A 25147-nucleotide genomic window follows, 5' to 3' on the forward strand; every position below is an offset into this window, starting at 1 on the left:
CATGTGTGTGTGCCTGGGCGCCTTGTGTGCCTGTGTGTGCATTAGCGTGCATGCGTGCACGTGTGTGAAAGTGATATTTGAGAGGTACAAGTCTCAATAGTTTAACACCAAGTTAAAAAAAGTTTAGGGGGCTGGGGAGAGGGCTCAGGAATGGCACAGACTACTCTTGCAGAGAACCCAGGTTCAGTTCCCACCACGCACCTGGTGGCTCAACCACATGTAACTCCAGTTTCAGGGGCTCCTACACCTTTCTCTGACCACTAAAAGATGGACCAGGCATTCACAAATGCAAGTGCATACATAACATACATGCACATAAAATAAAATATTTTTTAGAAAAGAAATCCAGCTTCATCAGAGAGCAAAGAAACATGTATCTGTCTTCTCAGATGAATGGATGATGTCTAGCCCACAGATGATGGCTAGTCCACAGATGATGTCTAGCCCACAGATGATGGCTAGCCCACAGATGATGGCTAGCCCATGGATGGCTAACCCTGGATCACCACAGCACAGCGGTACCTCTGTGCTGGTTGCATTATCTACAGTAGAATTTTGGAAATACTTCTCAAGCTCTACCTGACACATGGGTTTCCATAATCCTGGAAATGTAAGATACCCTGTGGACTCTTTAGATGTTCACTCCAGTGCTGAAAACATTGCTCCCACCTCCCTAGGGCCCCCATCCATTTCCTCCAAGCACTGTTAGCTGCAGTGCTTTGGGCAACTTGTAGAGTCACAGAACTTCAGGTTTGCTATGGACTTGACCCTCAAGTTTGAAAAGAGCAAAACCATGTAAGGCAGGTGGGCAGGGGTATTCTCTGAGCAAGATGGAGCTGAAATGGCATAGAGAAATTCATTTCTCATGCATAGGCCTTGGCAGAACTGTGGTCAGGAAGGGCTGGCTGAGGGTCCAGAACCCCGGGAAGAATTTTACCATACCAAGTGCTTTGAAATACAGATTTCTTCTCAGCAGCAACTGCTAATGTGTCCAGAACCCCGTGGTTCTGGCTCAGTGCTGGCTCCAGGGAGACAGCAACAGCTACCTGAGCAGGTAATTGCTAGGGTTACACAAGACTGAGGACCTACCACAACCTGGGAACATACGTGTAGGCCCTATGTGTAGAGTGCTTACGGCTGTGCTAACATGGAGGGGATTTAAAAATAGGAACTGTCCATGTTCCCACGGAACAGGGTCTGTGTCTTTCCAGGGCTGTCTACACATTCAGGATTTCTGCTTGATGCTATAATGGTTTCCTGACTTCAAACATTTATCTCTACAAGACTCATCCTACTATCAAACCACAGAGTATCTTTACTTGAGACACAGTTTCCTGATCCTTTGGAAAAATCTGTCAACCGAGTGCACTGTGAATGTTTTGGTGTTAAGTGTCTCAAAGAGAGAAGATTCTTGGGGGAGAGAAGTTAAGGACTTGGTTCTTTGGGAGGAAACTTTTTGACAGTAGGTGGTACCCAGGGTGTGAAAGGCAACATCAGAATTGATTGTGAAGTCTAATTTTAATTACTTGCTCATTTAAGTAACTTATGTATCACCTACTGTATACCAGGCACTGGCAGTTCTTTCTTGTCCAGCAAAGGAATTAATCACCTAAAAGTTGAAGGCCAGAGATATGAAGATTTCTCATCATCACCTAAGTGTGTGTGTGTGTGTGTGTGTGTGTGTGTATGTGTGTGTGTGTGTCTGTATCTTGTGTGTCTGTACTTGTGAGTGTATGTATATATAACTGTGTGTGTGTCTTTGTATCTGTGTGTCTGCGTGTCTGTGTGTTGTATCAATGCATCTCTCTGTGTGTGTCTGTATATGCCTGTGTGTCTTTATGTCTCTCTCTGTGTATCTGTGTATTCATCTGTTTGTGTTTGTGTGTCTGTGTGTGATGTATGCGTGTCACTTTGTGTGTGTCTGTATATCTCTGTGTGTATGTGTGTGTATGTCTCTGTGTGTCTGTGTATATATATCTGTGTTTGTGTGTCTGTGAGTGCAGGTATATCTGTGTTTCTGTATGTCTCCATGTGTATGTGTATCTGCATCTGTGTCTGTGTGTTGTGTGAGTGTATGTATGTCTCTGTGTGTCTGTGTATGTCTGTGTGTACCTTTACGTCTCTGTGTGCATGTATGTGTGTCTCTGTCTATGTGTGAATGTGTGTGTACATGTGTGTAGACCTATGAATGCCATATGATATGTAGACATATCATTACGTTTATATGGAAGCCAGAGGACAACTTCGGGTGCTAGTCCTCATCGACTTCCTTATTTGCGACACAGTCTCCTATAGTTTACCACTGAGCAAGTCATAGTTGCCTGGAGTTTCTTAGTCTCGTATCATGGTCTCGTTATAGCTTTAGGAACACTTGGACAACACACACACATGCTGCCCCACATGGCTCTACATGGGTTCTGGGGATTTGGTTCAGATCTTCACAAGTGTGTAGCAAGTGCTTTACCCACTGAGCCACATCCTCACTCCCCTTTAATTACTGACAGTTTAATTTTCCTCTCTGAGGACAAGAGCTCCATCCATGGATTGTGGGAGTTTTTCTATGAAATGAAGTAGACCCCCTTAACAAATCTGGATGTAACAGGTTGCCATGTTGCCTTTGCTAGTGTGCAACCCAAACTATATATAACTCTTTAAAACAGAGTCGAAGCCAAGGATGGTAGATGTTAAAATGGTGGGATTATAAGTTTGAGGTCCAGCCTGAGCATCATACTGGGTTTGTGGCTAGCCTGGGCTATATAGTGAGACTCTGTCTCTGAGCAAACAAACAGCAAGGAGCAGCCTTCAGTTAATTTGCTTTGGTTTTCATGTAAAACCTGCAGGCATAGTTCATGCTAATAGGTTTCCGTCATTAAAACAAGCAGCAAAATGAGGTCATTAGACTTTAACTCTATTTTCAAAACTCTATCTTATAAATAAGTAAAACTATATAGATACAAATAAAATATATGTTTTAACATTACACTTAGTTATTAACAAAGGAAGTCAGGATGAAGCAGTGATTTTGACTATTATAGTTTTTTCATTAAGGGAACTCAACTCAGAGAGGAAAGGTCTTGTGTGGTCCCCTGAAGTGTTTTTTTCAACAACACTCATTGGGTGGGGCCGCTCTGTTCTCATCATTTCTTCTGTGATAACATGTCACAGGAAGACCTGGCATTGTCCTGTGGAAAAAGTCCCCACTACAGCTCACCAGATATCACCGACATCTTACAAAGGTGGCGAGTACACAGAAGAGGTGACTGGCTGGAGAGGTTAAGAACTCTGTCTGCTCTTCCGTAGGATCCAGGTTCAATCCCCATACACATGGCTTCTCACAGACATCTATAATTCCAGCCCTGGGGGATCTGGTGTTCACTAGCTTCCCTGGGCACTATGCACACAAATAGTACCCATGTATACACACAGTGAAAAATAACTACATGTACATATTAAGATGGGGGAGGGGTGTAGATACCTTGAGAGACAAGTTACAATGTAAGCTGAGTGTCAGGAAGGAACTCACAGCCATGCTCCTTCCCCTGCAGAGAACACCTGCACAGGGAGAAGGGAAGAGACTCTACTTTATAATTCGAGGTAGACAAGAACTCCCTGGACCACACGTTGTTGTAACCTAAAGTCTGCACGGCATCTCTGGAATGCTGCCATAGCCTAGGGATCTAATCGCTCCCTGGGTTTTCCTGTGGCAACATCGATGCACATGCAAACCAGGGCCAGAAGAAAGGAAATCTTTTTCAAAGCCATCTATTCAGGTATTACTTTACTTAAGAAAAAGTAATCTTAGCAGCACCAGAAACAAGAAAGTAAGTGTTCCTTTTAACACCTCACAGAGTCTGGAGAGACAACATGGAGGTTAACAACACTGGCTGCTCTTCCAGAGGACCCCAGCTCATTTGTCAGCACCCATTAGGCAGATCATAGCCATGTGTCATCTTGGTTACAGGAGGTCTGTCACACGCGTGCGCGCACGCATACACACCATTCTTGTAAAGACACACACATACATAAATTTAAAAATAAGTCTTGAAAAGCAGAGTCTCACAGTTCTCCAAGCCAGTGTGTCCTGACCACAAGTGCCAAGGGACCTACCTAGTAAACGGCAGTGTCAAAAATAAAGCAGGCACAGACTGGATGGCTTGCCCAAGGCTAAAGGACCCATCCTGAAGTGTCATTTAAACTCTCATATTTGAGGTCCTGAATCTAAGCTCTTCCCCAACACATGCCACGACTCCACAGGTGAATCCACGTATGTGACATGCCGTTGGACAGACTTTCAGAAGACTCTCTTTCTTCAGTATTGAATATTTTCCAAAACCTCTCCTCCTTGTAGAGGAGCAAGATGGTCAGGATGTGTTATTTTGACTGGGTTGGGGGTACCCATGAGGAAGTGAAGCAGAATCTCTGAGAAGGCTCTAAGAAGGCCCTGATTTGTGGATGCATATGATCTTGACTTTTGGTTGAAAGAGTCTCTTGACTCTGCAGTTGGAGGTCACATGTTGTCCCTGCTCTGTGGAGGGCGTGTTCTCTACACAGCTGATGGGCTGACATATATGAGCATGGAGAAAATCAGAGCAAACTGCTTCAGGCCAAGAGAGCTGGATGGGAGTGAGGCTGACTGAGATCATCGCCCCATGAAGAGATGGTCCAAGCCCAGGACAGATGGCAGACTGTTGAGCGGACTTTTATGACTGAGTGGCATACAGCCCAAGAAGAAAGCCCCTTTCAGATGTTTCCACACACACCGTTTTGTTTTTAAGAAGAGGTAATAAGCCTGGAAAAACACACTGAGAAACATATAATGAGGTCTTTTGAACAACAAAATCAACTTGGCATCTGCGATCTAGTTTCTCGAGTGGTGTCTACTTATGGCAGGGCAGACTCCATCATGGCTCTCACGGTAAAACGGCAGAGCCATGACCATGAGCCGGACAAGTGTGGCCGTCCTCCATGCTGTGTCATCTGTCACCACCCTATGGGTATTAATAGCCCTCATTCATACAAGAATGTCACCGTGTACAAACCTGAGCTCTTTCGCCACCTCCAACCTGTGCTTCACCCTACCTTTGGAACAGCTAGAGGAGACGCTGGGCCCTACACACAGTCCAGGGTCAGCCAAGGTGGAGCCCAGGACACTGAGGCATCTTTGTATTGTGTGGGTGGAGGCTACCCACCAAATCTGTCAAATACCTGGCTGTCCTTCAAGGCCTGCCCTCCTTCACCTAGCTCTCTCGAATTCCCCTCCACAGAAAGACGACTCTCCATTGCTTTGTTCTTTGTCCCACAGCTGTGCTTTCAAAATGTCCTTGCCGCTGCTACACCAAGTTTCTCCTCCCCAAAGACGAAGCCAAGTGGGCCAGGTCCATCCTGCCCTTGTTCCTGAGCCACAGGGATAAGTATGTCCCAGCAAGCAGGGGGGTGGGCAATTTCCATCCCTCCTTCATCCACAAGTGTACATGCAGTCTTCCAGACCAGGCACCACCTGAGGGGCAAGGGGACATCAGTGTCCCAGGCCTCAGTGGGTCAGATCCCATGCCCAAATGGCCCCATGCTAGAGCTGAGGAGATATCTCAGTCAGTAAGGGCTTGCCTTACAAGAATGAAGAACTTGGATCCTCAGAACCCAAGTGGAAAACCAGCACAGGAGAGATAGAGAAGGGGAGATCTCTGGGCTCACTGCTCAGCCAGTCTAGGCTCCTGGGTAAGCCCCAGGCCGGTGAGACAATGCTCAAATAATGAGTCGGGCGAATAGTGCCTGTAGAATGATGTCCAAGCATGAGGAAGCATGTCTGGCTTCTGCATACATTTACACACAGGGGTACCTCTGTGCACAAACACCAGACACACATGCGCATGCATACATACACACATACATGCATGCAAACACACACATGCACACACGCATGCTCACATACATGCACACACACACACACACACGCATGCACACGCATGCTCACATATATTCTACATCCTTACAACTTCTCTTCCTGTGCTTCCTCCCCTTCCTCTGCCTTCAGGGCTGAAGTTTCTGCTCTAAACACCTAGCACCTGCTGTATTCACCTGCCAGTCTCACTTCGGGGGTCTCCATCTCTACAATTGTATCTTCTCGGTGTCTTTGAAACTGGTGAAGGACGGAATGGATCAATTCCTGATAAAACTCTGCAGGTGAACCCCAGGATGCCTCCCTTACAACTGTGGTAAGTTAGGAGGCCCTCATCTGAGAACTAGAAAACCAGTGGTGACTGTGGTTGATTTTGATTGAGTTACCTTCATTTCTAGAAAGGACTGAATGTTATCTTGACCCTTTGGTGATGATCCTGTTAGATGAAACATATAAAGTAAGTGCACAAACTGTCAAACACTGTAAAAATTAGCATAGCAGCATGAGCAGGTATATGTGTGTATGTGTATATACATGCATGTGTGTGTATGTGTACATGTGTTTGTATGCATGTGTACATGTGCAGGTATCTGTGTATACATGTGCATGTGTGTGCACAGGTACATGTATGTGGATGTGTGTCTACATGCCTGTATGTGTACATATATATGTATGTGTTGCATGTGTTCCTGGCACCTGCTTCTTCACTGGAACTTAGTAGCTCTTCCGTTTTCCATCATCCAACCTCCTGCTTATAACTGGCTTTTAGAACATCACCATCTCTAAATGTCATCTGCACCGTTCGGTTATAATACAATAGGAAGAACATGGTGCTGATGGGCTGGGGAGATGGATCAGTTGGTTAAGTTCTCACAAGGACCCCGGTTCAATCCTCAGAACCCACACACATTAATAAAGATTCGTGGAGGCACAGAAAAGCTCGATTTTCAGCTTTGTCCTAAGAGATAATGGTCATTGCCATGTGTGGACCCCTACCCTCACTCCTACTCCAAACAGGGCAAGCTGGGGGTGAGTCTCAGGCCTGGGTCCCACTGGAGTGTAACTGGGGTGAGTCTCAGGCACAGGTCCCACTGGAGTGTAACTGGGGTGAGTCTCAGGCACAGGTCCCACTGGAGTGTAACTGGGGTGAGTCTCAGGCACAGGTCCCACTGGAGTGTAACTGGGGTGAGTCTCAGGCCTGGGTCCCACTGGAGTGTAACTGGGGTGAGTCTCGCGCCAGGGTCCCACTGGAGTGTAACTGGGGTGAGTCTCAGGCACAGGTCCCACTGGAGTGTAACTGGGGTGAGTCTCAGGCACAGGTCCCACTGGAGTGTAACTGGGCTGAGTCTCAGGCCTGGGTCCCACTGGAGTGTAACTGGGGTGAGTCTCAGGCACAGGTCCCACTGGAGTGTAACTGGGGTGAGTCTCAGGCACAGGTCCCACTGGAGTGTAACTGGGGTGAGTCTCAGGCCTGGGTCCCACTGGAGTGTAACTGGGATGAGTCTCGTGCCAGGGTCCCACTGGAGTGTAACTGGGGTGGAGTCTCAGGCCTGGGTCCCACTGGAGTGTAACTGGGGTGAGTCTCAGGCCTGGGTCCCACTGGAGTGTAACTGGGGTGAGTCTCAGGCCTGGGTCCCACTGGAGTGTAACTGGGGTGAGTCTCAGGCACAGGTCCCACTGGAGTGTAACTGGGGTGAGTCTCAGGCCTGGGTCCCACTGGAGTGTAACTGGGGTGGAGTCTCGCGCCAGGGTCCCACTGGAGTGTAATTCAGTCTAACCTTCCCAAAGCCCCTGCCCAGTGTTAATCAGGCAAACCACCCTGACCAGGTTTCACAGCGTGAATGGAAGCAAGTTCCCACAAAAGGTATTTTTAGGGCCCCAGACAAGGAGTGGATTGTCTGGCCAGCTCTGGGGTAATTTGTGGGTCTGTTTTATTTCTGAATCAGATGAAGCAGTGGAAACGCTGCTTCAGAGCCCACGGCTCAGCAGCGGGTGGGGCTCGGCATGATTCATGTGCGACTCCAGGCCCAGCCTGAACCCTACATGTCTGTCTTCTCAGCTGTGTGTTATTTCTACTCTGGCTAAATATTCTCTTACACCTGGGATCTCTGCCTCTTCTGAACAACCCTGTTTCTACCCCTTTCTCAAGCAGCTGAAGGCAAAATTAATTAATGGCTAACTCGACAACAGTTCGTTCTTTGTCTCTCAGAAGGGGCCTGACATTTCCCGGAGAGTTTAATTATTTAAATACATGCCTCTATTTATAGCTGAAAATGGTTATCAGCAAGACAGTGCCTCATTTGGGTCTTGAAAACTAGAGGTTAATTCAAATTCTGTGGAGGATTACCTCTGGGGACTAGAATAGTCTATAGAACGCACCTTCTAGAGTTCTACAATGAAGATCAGACACAGCATCTCCACCTTGAGTTTCTTTAGCTTTGTTTGAAATAACACTTTTCAGAAGGAAAAGAAATCACTGAGTCATCATTCTGGGACTCGAAGTATGTGTGTGTGTGTGTGTGTGTGTGTGTGTGTGTGTGTGTGTGTGTGTGTGTGTGTGATTGTGTGTGATTGTGTGTGATTGTATATGTGCACACATATATATTTGTATCTGTGTGTATCTGTGTGTATCTGTGTGTCTCTGTGTGTATTTGTATGTGTGTGTATGCACCCATTCATGTGTGCATTTGTGTGTATTTCTGTGTGTGTGTGTCTGTTGTCTGTGTGTGACTATGTGTCTGTGTGGGTATGTTTGTGTGTGTGCACCCATGCCTGTATGCATCTGTGTATGTATCTCTGTGTGTATCTCTGTGTCTGTGGGTGCATCTGTGTGTATCTGTGTGTTTCTGTATATATCTGTCTGTATGTGTATCTCTCTGTATGTCTATATGTGTGTGTCTATATGTATGTCTGTGCATGTGCACATGGGAAAATGTGTCTATGTCTGTGTGTGAGTATGCCTATGTATGAGTGTGTCTATGTGTAGTCTTGTGTTTGTACTGTATTATGTATAGTGTGCATGTGTCATGGGTATGAGTGTATTCCTTGTACATGTGAATATGTCTCTGTGTGTGTTATGTATGGAGTACATGTGTTTCTGTGTATCTATGTGTGTGTCTGTGTGTCTTCCTGTGTATGTGTGTCTGTTATGTATGGTGTGTATTATATATGTTGTGTATGTGTTTGTGTATGTGTAGTATATTTGTCTGTGTGTCTTCCTCTGTGTTTGTGTCTGTTGCGTATCTCTGTGTGTATCTCTGTGTGTAGTATGTGTGTCTGGGTATATTCCTGTGTGTATGTCTGTGTGTGTCTGTGTGTATGTAGTATGTATGTATGTGTGTATGTATGTGTGTCTGTGTGTATTCCTCTTTGTATATATGTGTGTGCTCCTACGTGTGTGTGTGTGGTGTATGTGTTGTGTTTCAGTATTTGTATTTGTGTGATGTATACATGTGGAAGCCAGAGGTTGATGCTGAGTGTCATTCCTCAGTCTACCACCCTCTTGTATTTTGAGACAGGGTCTCTCCGTAGGACCCACAGCCCACCAATTAGGCTAGACTAGCTTGTTAAGGAGACCCAAGCAGGTCCTACCTGTCTCTGCCTGACCCAGGGATGAGAACAGAGGCGTGTACTATGCTGTGTATTCAGCTTTGACATGGACTCTGGGGATCCAAACTCAGGTCCCAGAGCTTGCACCAAAAGCATCTCCCATCCCCCAAGCCTTGGATGTTTATTTTTAAAATATATAAATTCTGATCAACTGAAAGGACTTCCCTTTCAAGACAGAAAATGCCAATGCTAGGCCCCTTCTCCCTAGCAGCAGCCTCCCAGGAACCCTAGGGAGACAGCGCTTCTTGTCCCCTCTTTTACATAATGGTGCCCATGGGAACAAGGATGGCAGGAAGTAGAGAAGGGAGGAGGGGGTGAGACAAGAAACAGCAGAGCCTTCTTCCAAAGCAGTCCTTTGTTCATCATGGCTATGTCACCTTTGTACCTTAACCAAGACATGGGAATCCATGAAAGTAAAAAGAGCCAGTGCATCAGGCCTCTCCGTGGCCGGTGTGGGGTGGCTCCTCACTGAACTGATATGTAGAAACCCAATATGATGAAGTTAGGTGGACGTCAGGAGAATGCTAGGATACAAGAATAGAGCCTTCTCTAAGGACGGGACTGGTGTCTTTACATAAGAAAATTCCAGGGCCAGCTCTGGATACAATGTTTGTCATGCAAAGGTTCAGATCCCCAGAACACAAGTAAAAGATAGGTAGGTAGGGCCTCCTACCTGCAATCCCAGAGCTTGTGGGGCAGAGGCAGGGGATTCCCCAAGGTAGGCTAGGTATCTGGGTCAGCTAGCTGACAGGTTCTGGGTTCAGTGTGAGACTCAGCCTTAGTAAGTAAAGAATAGAGCAACTGAGGAAGACATCTGACACCAACCTCTGGTGCTCACAGACTGCAAACAGGAATTCCTAACAGACAGCAGAGGTGGGGGCTAGAGCGGGGGAGGCAGGCATAGAAAGACAGAGACACAGAGAGAGGCAGATAGGCATAGACAGAGAGAGAGACACAGAGAGAAAGAGACAGGGGTAGAGACAGAGACAGAAGAAACACACAAAGAGAAAAAGAGACAGAGAGAGAGAGAGAGGAAGAGAGAGACAGAGAAAGGCAGACAAATACAGAGAGGCAGACAGAGACACAGAGGGTGGCAGAGAGAGAGTGAGAGAGAGAGAGAGAGAGAGGCAGACAGAGATACACACAGAGAGGCAGAGACAGAGAGAATCAGAGAAACAGAGACAGAGAGACAGAGAAAGACAGAGAGAAAGAGACAGGGATTCAGAGACAGACAGATAGAAGAGACAGAGAGACAGAGAGAGGCAAACAGAGACAGAGATAGAGACAGAGGCAGACAGACAGAAGTGACAGAGAGAATTTGCCCCTCAGTCATGCATCAGGAAGCTACCCTCAGTGAACAGGAAGCAGGTGCTCACAAGACACCAAGTCAGCCAGTGACCTGGTGCTGTGTTTCTCAACCTCTGGAGATAATAGGAATACGCTTCTGCTGTTTATAAGCCACCCGATCTTGGGTATTTCTGTCATAGAAATCCAAGCGGACTAAGATATTCACCATCACTGTTAGGGAAAACCACTCATTTGAAAGTCTCCCAGCGCTGTGCCAGCCACAGCCTGGAGGGCAGCCGAGCTCAATTAGGAGGGAACCTGCTTGCCAATTCAAGTCAGAGCCCTGAGGCAGAAGGGAGCAAATGCAATTAGCCCAGGAGTAACCCTGCCCCCAAATAATGCCCAAAGCTCCCCGAGTACAAGAAAGCGTATGTATAGCGAACCAAGTTGGACAAGAAGCCAGGCCTGCGAATGCTTCAAATGTTCACGTGAGTTGGCTGCACACAAAGAGAGAGTTCTTGGCATTAAACACCAGTTAGGAATTGACTGCACCAGGCACACAAAGCCCTGATTCTAATCCAGCCAGAGACAGAAGCTGTAAAGGGTGTGCACCTGAAACAGGACTTGAAAGCTTCATTTCTCACTCAACGGGTATCAAATCGTCTAACAGTAATCACGCCATCCTGCAATCCTACTGAGGAAACTGGACATCCTCTACCCTAAATTACTTTCCGAATGGCCACGGGGTATTACAAAAAACGTTGACCAATGGTGGCTTTGGCCAGTCATCTCTCCCAGGGCCCTGCAGCAGATCTCACATTTAGCTCTGTCAGAGAACGCCAGGTCCTAGGCATGTTCTGTGTTTAGAATACCTGTTGCCGATCTTTGAAGGTATTTTTGTCATTGTTGACTCCATGTTTTAGGCAGGGTTGAATGTAGCCCAGGTGGGTCTCAAATCTACCATGTAGCTTAGGCTGGCCTCGAACTCCTGATCCAATTGCCTCTGCCTCATGAGTGCTGGGATTATAGCCACCATGACGGTCTTAGGCAGTTGCAGGGCTGATGCTCAGGGCTGCGTGCATGGGAAATGAACACGCTAACCACCATGTGGACCACCTGAGCTGCATTCCCCTTGACAGACTCCATGTTTCCATGGTTCTATCTTCATGGCAGCCAGTAGGAACAATAGTGTTAATGAAGCTCACAGCAGGCTTACACACAGTGAGCATGCAGACTCAGATCGTTTTTGAAGGGGCAGTGCCATCTTGCTCAGTAATTTGTGACACCAGCATCCCTTGGCCTCCATTCCCAGATACGTAGAAACTCTCAGTTGACACACACACACACACACACACACACACACACACACACACACACACTCAAGTACACACATGAATACACACATACACAATCACATATATCCACACCCACACATCTACACACACGAACAAGCACACACATGCATACACACACACACACACACTCAAGTACACACATGAATACACACATACACAATCACATATATCCACACCCACACATCTACACACACGAACAAGCACACACATGCATACACACACACACACACACACACCTTTCAGACAGTGCCAGCCTCCCACTAGATTCAAAAATCCTGTGCTAGGACCCTTTGGTGGAATGGATGAATGTTTGCTACACCCACAGAGGCAGGTGAACCTGACCCTGACCTTTTACCTGGTATTGGTCGAAGCCAAGTCATGGTGTGAAGGCTGTCACCCAAGAGGAACCTGGGCTGTGAGCCAGGGTGCTTCCGAGCTCTGGCCTGTCTACAGTGTGTTTGGTTTATAGTCTCCATCCTGTCCTGGCTTCCTCCCTTCCTCACACAGCTCATCCCAGTAGCAGAGCACACCCCCTCCCTTTTCAGAGCGTGTGTAACCTGCAATGCCTCTTCCTGCCCTCCACCACTCTGCTCCTCTGCAGAGCCCCAGGACAGCACACGCCTGCACCTTGCATGAGCATCAGGTTCTCAGCCTCAGTCCAGGCACCAGGAAGACCTGTGGACTCTGAGTAACTCAGGTCTCCTTCACCTGCAAGCATCCAGGCTGGCTCCCCAGTGAAGCTGTTGTTCTTCTCAGGCATGTTCTGCAATCTCCGCCCACCCCCCATCACTACGTGTGGACAGCCCTCTTACAGTCTTACAGTGTCTCTGGCTAACCACAGGGCCTTTGCACAGAGCATTCCCTTAACCTGGGATATTCTCCACTGTGCAATCGAGAGGGCTCCTTCTCTGTCATTGGGTCTTTAACCAAATGTCACCTTCTACGAGATAAACCTTGCCTGGAACTGTCTTACTTTTCTCCTTAGGGTTTGCTCTGATCAACCCTGCTCTGTATTTTAACAAGTCAGCCGATGGAATGGTGGCCTTCTTCCCTGAGAAAGCCAGCAGCAAAGGACTTGATTGCTACGTCTTTGGAACAGTGACTGTGTATAGTAGGTGCTTAACAAACTCAGCTGAATGTGTGACATAACCATCATGTCTGAGGCCAGAGGGCCAATCAAGTGACCCACTCCCCTTTCGACGACCTTTACCACACGTCACAGAGCACACTGCTAACATACCATTGCATGAGACAGGAAGTGCAGCTCAGTTGATAGCTTACTTGCGTAACGTACATGAGGTGCTAGGTTAAGTTCCCAACACTTCATAAACGGTGTGTGGTGGCACTTTCTGTAATCCTAGCCACTTCGAACATGGATGCAGGAACAGCAAGGGTTCAAGGTCACCCTCAGCCACATCAAACCTTTAAGTCCAGCCTTTGGATACAGGGGACTCTGTATCAAGCTAAATAAACAAATACTTTAACACATCAAAAGCATCTCCTTATCCAACCACAGGCTGGGGGGAGGTGGGGCCCATGTGATTTCTCTTCCCAGGCTGCACCAAGAGAGGCAAGGCCAAGGAACATCATCTCTCACCTCTTTGACTCTGCCAGGCCTGAGAGGTCCTTGGAGTGAGTTACGAGAGATGCTGCCCGATGCGGACGGACAGACAGACAGACTCCAGCACAGCTTGCTGAGCTGACCCCACTCACTGGCCCTGCACCTGGATACTGGGTGACTGTTTCTCCCTTCCTCCAATGGTGCCCACTGCAGTACCTCTCAGCCACCAGAACACCAGAGCGCCCTGCGGTGTTCCTTACAACTGCCGGGCAGACTTGGCCGACATCCCTTGTAATTCCAGAGCTTGGGAATCTCCGTAGGTTGAGCTCTTGTCCCCAGGTCCTGGCTCAGGACCTCGCTTTGAAAGTACCACCCCAAGGAGACCCTCATCTGACGGAATTGATGAGTTCATGGCTCCAAGAGGTTTGGGGACAAGCCTGGAAACAGAGCACCCTGCTTGGGACCCCCGCTCACAAAGTGCTAGTATCTGTGGGTCCTTAGGCAGGCCACCAAGGAAATACGGTACAAAAACACATGGGATATTTTTCAATCCACAAAAAGAGCAAAATTATGTAGTTTGCAGAAAAATGAGATAACTGGAAATAATCATAGTGAGTGAACAAGTCCTTCTCAGAAAGACAGATTTCACATTCTCTGTCATTTGTGGTCCTTACAGATTTTGTACCAATGCATAAAAACCACATAGGCACACATGACATAAAAGTGTAAATCTAATTGTCCAGATTGGCAAAAGAGTGTGGAGAGCCAAGAAAAGAAGGTGAGAGGCATCTGGGGCATAGGCTTAATGTGTAATATGCATCTGTATGACTCTTAAAATAAAAGCAAAAAAAGGAGAAGAAATGCTAACACAGGTGGCAGGAAAAGCACGGCCCATGGCAGCTGTTGGATCTGGCTGCCCCGGACCAGAGATGCACAGAGCAGGAGAATGCAGCCTGCCGGGCAGAGCCCCAGCACCTGGCACTGGCAGGCAGTTGGTGTGGCCACGCCTTAGGGTACACTATCTCTGGCCTCTGTGGCCAACCTAGAGGGAGCCACGGATTCCCCACTGCGATTGGAGTTGTGGGAGGCTGGCAGTTGGGAGAGACAGGTGCACTGTGGGACCCTTTGTGTACAGTGCTAGCAGATGGTTTCAGTTTTGTACACCACCAGGCTCCCGTTGTGCAAATCCCAGGGGAGGTTCCTTGGAGGGAGGACTGAGTGAAGAAGGGGGAGAGGCAGGGTTACCACTGAACCCTGAAGTTGAGTGTCTATAGGACAATCCACACTTAGCATCCGGATGGGCAAGCCAAACCCACAGGGACTTCCCCACCAGCTCCCATAACAGTAGCTCCTTTCTCTCTGCCCTTCATTTATTATGTTCTGTAGGAACAGTGTGAATGGCTACCCTGCTCACCCTGACCCTGGAGTCTTATTCCAGAGGCTTGTTAGCATGGAGGGCCTGAGGTTCCGCAGAATCCTGCCATACTGTCCCTCTCTTCTTCATCTGCTGGTTCCTATGCAGTGACTGGTGGATGGCTAGGGACGGACCAAGAAATGGGGATAGGTTTGGGCCTTGCTCTGGCAAGAAAAAGGCTATAAAATGCAGGTCTCTCATGAAGCCACTTCGACAGCAGGAACTAGCCATTTGTCATAGCCAGGGTCCAGCTTTTGAACCTGGCTTCAGAGGGTATATCTGTGTCTGTCTGCCCATCCATTCCATTCCCCCATCTGTGTGTGTGTGTGTGTGTGTGTGTGTGTGTGTGTGTGTGTGTGTGTGTGTGTGTCTGTCTGTCTGTCTGTCTGTCTGTCTGCAGGAAGACTATACCATGTAAGCCTAGGTCAAGGGCAGTTAGGAGAAGCCATTGAGCTGGGACCAGGAGATGGGCCAAGTCCTTGGCTGACCTGAAGGATGCAAGGAATCAACACAGCCAATCACTGAGCTCTCCTGCTGTTGCTCATTTGCATGTGAGCCACGCCCAGTTCTCAGCTTCTAGGCCAGCACTGAGGCCCTCAGTGGATGATGGGCATTCCTAACCCCTGCCTCCACTCCAGCAATTCTTAGTGTGGTACAACCCACATTCTCAGTTCCTAGAAGTGGAAGGAGGTAGATCCTGAGTTCAAGGCCAGCCTGAGTTTCACAGTGGGACTCTGCCTCCAAAACACCAACAAAAAGCAAGCAAGCAAGCAAGCAAACAGACAGAACATCAAGTGTGGATGAAAGCCAGACACAGAAATGACTGCCTTCTCAGAGTGAGGCCAGTTGAGGACTGCCCACCTCCCCATGCAGCCCAGTGCCACGCCACTAACAGTTTCTTGGAAGTGCTGTGATTGACACCTGTGTTAACACCACACTGGCAGCTGACGCAATGATTTCCAGCACTTATGAAACACAAGGCTTTAAACATATTTAGCGTTGAGACACACGTGTAACAAAGAGGCCCTCTCATAGCTGCAGGGTGAAAAGGGTTCTGGATGTCGAGCCCAGCACTCTTGATTTCCATCCAAACTCTGAGTCCTTTTAAGTGTCTGGGCTGGCCAGCCAATGCCTGCTCAGCACTTTCCTTTTCCATCAAATGGGAAAGGCATTCCCCTTAGTGGCGATCGGGGCACCAGTGATCTACTAGGTATAAAGGGACTTTGTATTTGTGAGGAACAAGAAAGTGGAGACTGTTTGTAGGACCTTGTGCATAAATGGAGACTGGAGGGCATTAAAAAATAATAAATCATCCTGCTTTTGTCTCAGGGTTTCACATTCATTCCCCTGGGTATTCTATACTACGGAATAGTATAAAAATGAATGCTACTACCCACACCTCTCCCTCCCCCTCTCTCTCTCCCTCCCTCTTCCCCTCCCCCTTGTCCTCCTCCCTCTCCTGGGGTGTTACGCCTTAGTATATATTAAGGAATTCTGAGGTCAACCTTAGGAGTCCACCTTCACCTTGCAGCTTATTTGAGATGGGGTCTTATAGTTTGGCAGGGTTTATGTCAAATAAGCTGGCCCACCAGCTTCCAGGATGCCTGCATCCCATCTCCTTGCTGGAGAACAGGTATATGCTACTATTCCTAGCTTTATGCAGGTTTGGGGGATTAGAACTTCATGCTTGTGCCACCCACATGTCACCCACTGATCAGTCTCTCTAGCCTTTGCACCACTTCTCAAGCCTCTGTGTAATGAAAGCTTTGGATTAACAGGGATGGTGTGACAGTATCCCAAGTCCCAGTCACACTACCTTGGCAAACTCAAGAGGCAGCAGCTATGGGAGATTTGAGGAGTTTGCCTTGAGACCAGGATGGTATGCATTAAGACGGGACAGCAACAGCAGGCACAGCGGGCTTAAGACGGGACAGCAACAGCAGGCACAGCGGGCTGAGGCTGTGTATGCATACAAGGGGGACCCGTGAGCAAAATCAAGTGGCTTGGTCAGATGCTACACTGCCTGGCCACCCGCTGATACTGTTGTCTCCATAGAAACATAGGACTGCAGTTTTTCCCAGGCAAATAGACCCCCCAAAATTGAGGTCAGCCACATGTGGGCAAGCCCCGCTCCCACGTAGCCATCACACCTGGGAAACAGAACTGAGCAGTGGGTCTTCAAAGACAGTTCTTGGTAAATACACTACTGGTTTTGCAGCCTCTGTCCTCAGCCCAAACCACTGTAAGTTTTCCTAGAAGTGCCCCCATGTTACCAGTTAGTGACCTTGCTCTCTGAGAGACCTTGCAGCATCGCAAAGAAGCCACCCTTCTCAGAGGACGGGAAGAATGGCAATCCAGGACAGGCAAGGTCGGCAATGCTTACCTGGAACCGTTCACCTGGCTAGGGTTGCACTCCATCTTGATGGTGACCCTGGCTGGGGGCTGAGACAGCCAGTCCTGTTGTGGGACTCTGGGACTCATCTTGGATGTCTGGCCATAGTCACTGGAAGAGGATGCGGTCATTTCTGTCTTAGCCAGGTGTGGCGTTCCGTAGGCACACTCAAATAGTGACTGGTCCTCGCTCACAACTGACAAGGCCTCCTGGACGAAGAAACAAATGCAGACTCAGGACATCCCAGAGGACAGTGATGTGGTGCTGAGAGTCATTACCAACATTTAGGTAACCACACTTTACATAGTTGCCTTTCTACTTCCCATCAGAGAGGAGAAAACAAAGTTTCTTTGTTTTCTTCAGTGCACCCGGCAGAAGTCGGAGCTGCCCAGCCCAGAAACGTTAAGCTGCAGGTTTCCAGCACCCTAGCCCGGACTGTGCTAGGCCGACAGTACACACTTTAATCTCAACACAAGGAAGTTGAATTTCAAAGGTCTTAGAAGACATCCAATTGCATGTGTCATTATTTGACAAATGCAATCTATAATTCAAGCAGACAGAGCGCAGAACAGTCACGGGGATTAGAAAAGGAACTGTGAAGGCTGACACCTAGGCATCTGGTGGGACCCCCCGTGCTCCAGGAGCCTCTGAGGTAGAGGTCCTCGGAAGAGTGAAGGGAGACACGACACCAAAGGAGGCTTTTTCCACTCTATGTTATTAGCCGAATAGGGTTTCAAACAACACTTGCATGATGGTGAACATCTGGATGGTAAATGAAGCAAAAAAAAAAAAAAAAAGAAAGAAAGAAAAAAATAGAAAGAAAGAAGGAAAGAAAGAAAGATCTGTGAATTACCCAGATGCCTCCAAATACCAGGATGTTTAAAAGATATAGATCAGTAAAGAGCTAGCTTGTGTGCTCACCACCCCTCCCCGATATTTTTATTATTTTGTGAGAATAAAAAAATTGTCCCAGTGGGGACATTCTTCTCTGCTTAAGCAGGTGGTGAGCCCACATTCTGCTTAGAATCTACGAGCAAACCAGCAAAGGCAGACTTGACTGAGAAATGTCAGCTACTTGATTGATACATTGTATAGTTACCCCATGTAATTATGAAACAATTTGATTTTAGTTTCTAGAACAAGAAAAGGTCCCTCCATAATACAACTCATGACTGTGCCTTAGGCCCGCTCAGTATGGTTATCAACTAATGAGAAGGCCTAAGGTCCTTGGTCCTCCCCTCCCCGCTCCCATTCTCCCCCTCATCCTTTCCCCTCCCCCCTCCCATTCTGCTCCCCGAGTGTGTGTGTGTGTGTGTGTGTGTGTGTGTGTGTGTGTGTGTGCGTGTTTAAAACAACACTGTGTTCTCAGAGGCCATGGGCTGATGGAAGGTATCCTTCTACATTGTTCTTCATGTTAATCTCCAGGCAGGTACTCTTCCTGAACCCAGAGCTCAATGGTTTGTTTGATTTCCTAACGAGTGAGCATCGCAGCATTCTCCTGTCTCTGCCTCACAGTGTAGGGATTGCAGGTGTACATTGTCATGTCTGGATTTTACATGGGTGCTAGAAATATAATTTCAGGTCTTTATGCTTCTACAAAGAGTACTTTGGCCTCTTAACCATCTCTCCAGCCCCAGGTACTTTTTAAACTGAACTTCGGAGCCAGTGGAGAGGTGGAGGAAAGGCCACAGAAACCCTTCTCATCATGACCCAGGACTGAGCTGAGCTAACTGTGAGAGAGCTGGTCAAGGCAAACTAGGGACTCTGTGAGGGTGCACACTCGTGCGCTGTCACACCTGTTTGCTGACTCTTGGTCTCACTGGGAAATGTGTCTACATCGGTACCCTGTTCTCATTCTTCAGGTGGGGACCTTAAAGTGCTGATCACTTTCAGTAGCTGAGTTTTACACAGCTCCCTACAGAAGATGAAGTTCCGGCAGGCATAGCAAAACCATAGCTTTTCACAAGTACCTCTCCTCCACCCTGGCTCGCTCCATGTGGATTTCACTGATCCATCTCATCCCTGAGGACCAGAAATCTGTTTCCTGCATGCACTGGCTTCCTGGGCTGACTGAATCTGCTGAGTCAATGCCAAAGAAGCAGGTGAAGGAACTTCTCTGCCTGCCTCTTAATACAGTATCTGCACACACATGAATACAGTATCATCTGCACACACATGAATACAGTATCATCTGCACACACATGAATACAGTATCATCTGCACACACATACGGTATCTGCACACACATAAATACAGTATCTGCTCACACATAAATACAGTATCTGCACACACATAAATACAGTATCTGCACACACATAAATACAGTATCTGCTCACACATAAATACAGTATCTGCACACACATAAATACAGTATCTGCTCACACATAAATACAGTATCTGCTCACACATAAATACAGTATCATCTGTACACACATGAATACAGTATCATCTGCACACACATACGGTATCTGCACACACATAAATACAGTATCTGCTCACACATAAATACAGTATCTGCTCACACATAAATACAGTATCTGCACACACATAAATACAGTATCTGCTCACACATAAATACAGTATCTGCTCACACATAAATACAGTATCTGCTCAAACATAAATACAGTATCTGCTCACACATAAATACAGTATCTGCTCACACATAAATACAGTATCATCTGCACACACATACAGTATCATCTGCACACACATATAGTATCTGCACACACATAAATACAGTATCATCTGCACACACATGAACTCCACCCTTGGCTTCAATCTGTGAGAGTTCTGTGACACTTTGGACAATACCAGTGGCTGGAGTTTGAACAGAAACTAAATGGTGTGTTGTGTCAGCCAGAGAGCCAGAAGTAAGCTCACGGTGGGGTGGGCTTCTTACCTATGCCACACAACCATATCCACATACAGGACATGAAGGTGCAGCCTGGAAAGATGGGGGTTTTCAGTGGCTTCCTAGATGTTAGGGGTTGTGAATTATAAGTCAGTCTTTCCTGTCCCATTGGATGTATGAGTTAAGAACTCTAATCTCAGTGCTATAGGATTTAAAGGTCCCCCAAAGTCCAATAAACCACTGAAGCTGGGCTAATATACCTTGAGTGTTTTTTCCTGGGCAGGTACTCCCCCCATTACGGTCATGTAGATGGTTTGCACACTCAAAACAGAAGGCAAGGCTGGCAGCTGCCCCTGCTCCTTGCTGGACAAAAAGACTCAAACAGCAAGACTGGTAGAGAATAACATACTGTGTAATGTTACCTTTGGCTCTCTGAGGAGAAGGCTCATGAATAAACAGTGAATTCTATCAGAAACTGGCAAACATGGGCTACACAGAAAGGACTGGCAAGATGGGAGGCTGCATATTTAAAAAATAGAGGTCTTGAAAAGCAACAACAAAAAAACCCCAGTAACTTAAAGTTTTTTTATTCTCAAGATAAGGTAAGATATTCTTGTAAACAAAGCCATTGGGGAACTAAATGAGGTGCAGGATTGGTGGGGGAGAACCGAGTACCCCAGCTGAAATGAGGCCTAAGTGTGTGTGAGTGGAAAGGAAGCCCCTCACATCTGGCAAAGTATAATTTCGACACATGGTTTTTCTAAAGAAAGAAATCAAAGTTAATTGAGATCGATCTAAGTGGGGAAAGCCTTTAAATGCTAGCGATAAGAAGGGTACACGTCCTTTCTTCTCTTGGAATATTCTTCTTCAGGTCAGAGCTGTGTAAAAATGAGGAAAGCAATATAAGCCAGCCACTCACTGTGCAGCTCCATTTTATGAGAGGAAGGGTTCTAAAAAGATTGAAGCTTTCAGATAAATGCTTCAAAGGGGGTAAAATATGGGCTAAGTAGAAGTTCAAAAGTGCCCCTCAAATAATATGCAAACACACACATACACTGACACTCTACTGCACACACACTCTACAGCACACATATACATGACATACAGAGATACACTCACACACACATAAACACACACACACATGCACACACAACCCAGGGAGATTTTTAAAAAAATAAAAACAAACAGACAAAGCCTGCTGAAGCCTGACAAAGCCATGTTGTCTGAGTAGATTCTGAGCCCTGTGTCACTGAACTTAGCCACTGGCAGACAAGCCAGCCACAGACTCGAACAACTTTGTGCCCAGTTCAACTATGTACTTTCAAGTCAGAATGGTAAGACACAGCCCTGTACAACTGTCAGCTTCTCCCTGCTCGCCAGACCGGCTGCTTCAAAGGGAGGTGAAAACTGAACTTGACGGGTAGACACCAGAAAGGAGAGCTGAGTGGAGCCCAGGAAAACAGGGGGTCCCCCAGCCCTGGGGAGATTTTCTGATCTTGGGTTTTGATGTCCCTGCTTCCCGGCTGCCCTCCTGTTAGCCGGCCATCTTGCCTACCCACTGTCCTCTCCCTACCTGCCCAGAGGTCTGTCTGCAGAGCTTCAGACAACATGGATATGGCTATTCCGTGGCACCCTATGGCCCCAGGGCTTGGCAGATACTGGGGTTTCTTCTGAACCCAAAATTCAACAGCAGTCAAAATCTGGCAAAAATAACAACCCAATAATTTAATACTCCCGCCTCCGCATTGCTATAAAAAGGCTTGCACTTCAAATCAACGTGTGTCAGTGTGTGGGGGTGTCTGCTCTCTTGCTCCAGGAAAGTTGGGGTAGTTTGGTGTGGCTAGTGGCTGCCTCCCAAGGCCATTTTATGATCTTAAAAGAAGCCTAGAAATTTTAGCCAAACTGCCCCCCAGAGAAAAAAAAGGTACTGCTGCATAGACACCCGGGTGTTTAATCTTCCTTGAGTACTAACAATATCAGCAACAGGACCATCTTCATTTCGGTCCTGTCCCTGGGAAAACCTCAAGGAAAGGAACAGTTCAGAAATAGGAAAATATCAGCTAGATTCTATTTTATACCACAATATCAAAACAAGTATATATGTCCAAGAAACCTTATTTGAATACTAAAAAACTTCCAAAATCACTAAGAAACAAAAAGGAAAAAACTTCACACTTGAGATGCTCAGGGACACTTCCAGGGGAAGACTTCAAGGTGACATGAGAGAGAACGGTGGGGGAGGGGAGAGGCTTGCTGTGCAAGCATAAAGATTGACGGCATTTGGACCCTCAATACTTGCATAATAAGCCAGCTGTGGTGGTCCCCAAACCCAGCGCTGAGCATGTAGAGATGTGAGTCTCCCTGGGCCTCCTGACCAGTGGCACAATAAAGAAGAACCAACACTGACTTCTGACCTCCACATTATACATACACACACACCATACACACATACACACACATACAGAGAGACAGAGAGAGATGGGTGGACAGAAAGAGAGAAATGAGTGAACAAAGAGACAGAGATGGGTGGAGAGACAGGCAGACAGATACACATATACAGAGAGAAACAGAGACAGAGAGATAGACAGACAGACACACAGACCACACATACACACAGAGAGATACATACAGAGGCAGAGACAGAGAGATAGAAACAGACAGACAAGCACAGAGACATAGACACACGAGACACATGCATACACACACACACACACACACACACACACACACACACACACACACATCTTTCATGAACCCGTCGTTTTCTGTACCAGATGACTGTTTTGTTAGGCTGATTTCACCGAATGCTAAACAATCAGGGTCTCGGCCCAAGTTTGTTTCTAATTTGTGATTGCCAGGGTCCAGGAAAATACTCCATTATTCATAGAGAGTATCCACCACACTTAAGTTTGCTTAAAGACCTGGGAACGGTGAAGTGCTGACAGGCAGAAAACCTCACAGAATGACCAGCTGTCTCACAGAAGGACTCGTGAGGGCAGGAGAATGACCATCCATGCTTTCTGCAAGCTCGGAAGACATCCAGCTGTCAACCTCTAGGGAGGCAGATTCCAAAACCATCTCCAGTATCCTCGAAGCTTATGGGAAATCATGGTTTGATAATTAAGGCCCTAGCATGAGAGCCATGCACCCTGGAATCCAGTCTCATCCTCACCAATGGCGGTTGCCTGCCTGAGCTCCCATCTCATAATATTCCAATACAGAGCTGTTCCATACATACCCTGACACAAACTATGTAACCTCTTCCTACCACCATCAGTACAATATTATCATTTGACCGTGTTCACAAACACCTGACCCACCAAGGAATAAAACCGAACACTGACTCTTGATTAAGCCACATTATTTCCACGGTTTCCCAGCTCTGGAGGCCAACTGTGTCTTAGAATGAGTCATGTCCAGTGCTTTAGCCATCATGGCCTCTGCTCAGAGGGAATGCAGAATAGTGCTGTATGTCATCGTGGGTGACATGTTTTGAGATATGGGACAGAATCGCTCAGTTCCACAATAGCCCCCTATACCCAGTTGCCATTCTTGCCTACAAATAGAAATGAGGTTTTGGAAAGAGGTGTGGTGTTCACAGTGACAGTGATGTAGAAACTGGACCTATGCATTGTGGGTAGGCTTATTCCCCAAAGCTTAGCACTAGCCTCTACCTAGCGGCCACTAGAAGCAGAGGGTGGATAGAGGCAGTATGTAGCAGAGTTCTTTTTTTTTTTTTTTTGGTTCTTTTTTTCGGAGCTGGGGACCGAACCCAGGGCCTTGCGCTTCCTAGGTAAGCTCTCTACTACTGAGCTAAATCCCTAGCCCTGTAGCAGAGTTCTTAAATGCCCTGTCTTAAACTGTTTTAATCCAGTTACTTATTTGTGGGTAAGTATATGTGCTCCCTCGTACAAAACATATGTGGAGGTTTTCCTTTCCTTCTACCACAGGAGTCTGTGATGGGTTGTATAGGCTCAGCCCATGGAGTGGTACTATTAGGAGGTGTGGCCTTGTTGGAGTGGGTGTGGCCTTGTTGGAGTGGGTGTGGCCTTTTGTAGTACATGTGTCACTGTGGGTGTGGGCTTTAAGACCCTCATCCTAGCTGCTTGGAAGTCAGTCTTCTGCTAGCAGCCTTCAGATGAAGATGTAGAACTCTCAGCTCCTCCTGCACCATGCCTGCCTGGATGCTGCCATGTTCCCGCCTTGATGATAATGGACTGAACTCCTGAACCTGTAAGTCAGCCCCAATTAAACATGTTTTTATAAGAGTTGCCTTGGTCATGGTGCCTGTTCACAGCAGTAAAACCCTAACTAAGACAGAGTCCCTGGGATGGAGCTCAGGTTGTCAGTTTTGATACAAATACACACTAAGCCTATCATTAGCCCGGTCTTGAAGATAAGAATGACCTAGAAAAAGGAAGGCTCAGAGGGAGCAGGCAGTAAAAAAGAATGAGAGGATTCACCCCTAGAACCCCACAGGCTAGAAAGAATACACCAGGAAGCAAAGAGTCTCTTAGAAGCCAGCGAGGAATCTCCCACTACGTGCTCTTCCACTCGGCCATGGGATTCACAGCAAGGGGTCCTGATGTATCACTCATTTCTTAAGCGATAGTCTACATCAAGAAACCCGATCATTTCCTGGATCATCTAAGTATTCACATCCAAGGACTAGTGCACAGGTTGGGCCACATTTATTACACGTAGATGTCGGCCTTCTTTTAACAAGCAATATGTGGGAAATGAGGGCGGAGGGGATCCCAGTTATAAGTATGTCGGAACCAG

General features: G+C 47.1%; 1 protein-coding gene across 11 annotated transcripts in view; it reads right to left on the reverse strand.

The window, feature by feature from the left end:
* Positions 1–25147, reverse strand: part of Erg (ETS transcription factor ERG) — a 222324-nt gene that overhangs the window by 32908 nt on the left and 164269 nt on the right. For all 11 annotated transcript variants that reach the window (XM_039087928.1, XM_039087933.1, XM_039087931.1 and 8 more), the window contains 1 exon segment: positions 17506–17723. In XM_039087928.1, coding sequence (XP_038943856.1) covers positions 17506–17723 — 218 coding nt within the window.

This window comes from Rattus norvegicus, chromosome 11 (genome assembly GCF_036323735.1).
Source record: "Rattus norvegicus strain BN/NHsdMcwi chromosome 11, GRCr8, whole genome shotgun sequence".
NCBI classification, from domain to species: domain Eukaryota; kingdom Metazoa; phylum Chordata; class Mammalia; order Rodentia; family Muridae; genus Rattus; species Rattus norvegicus.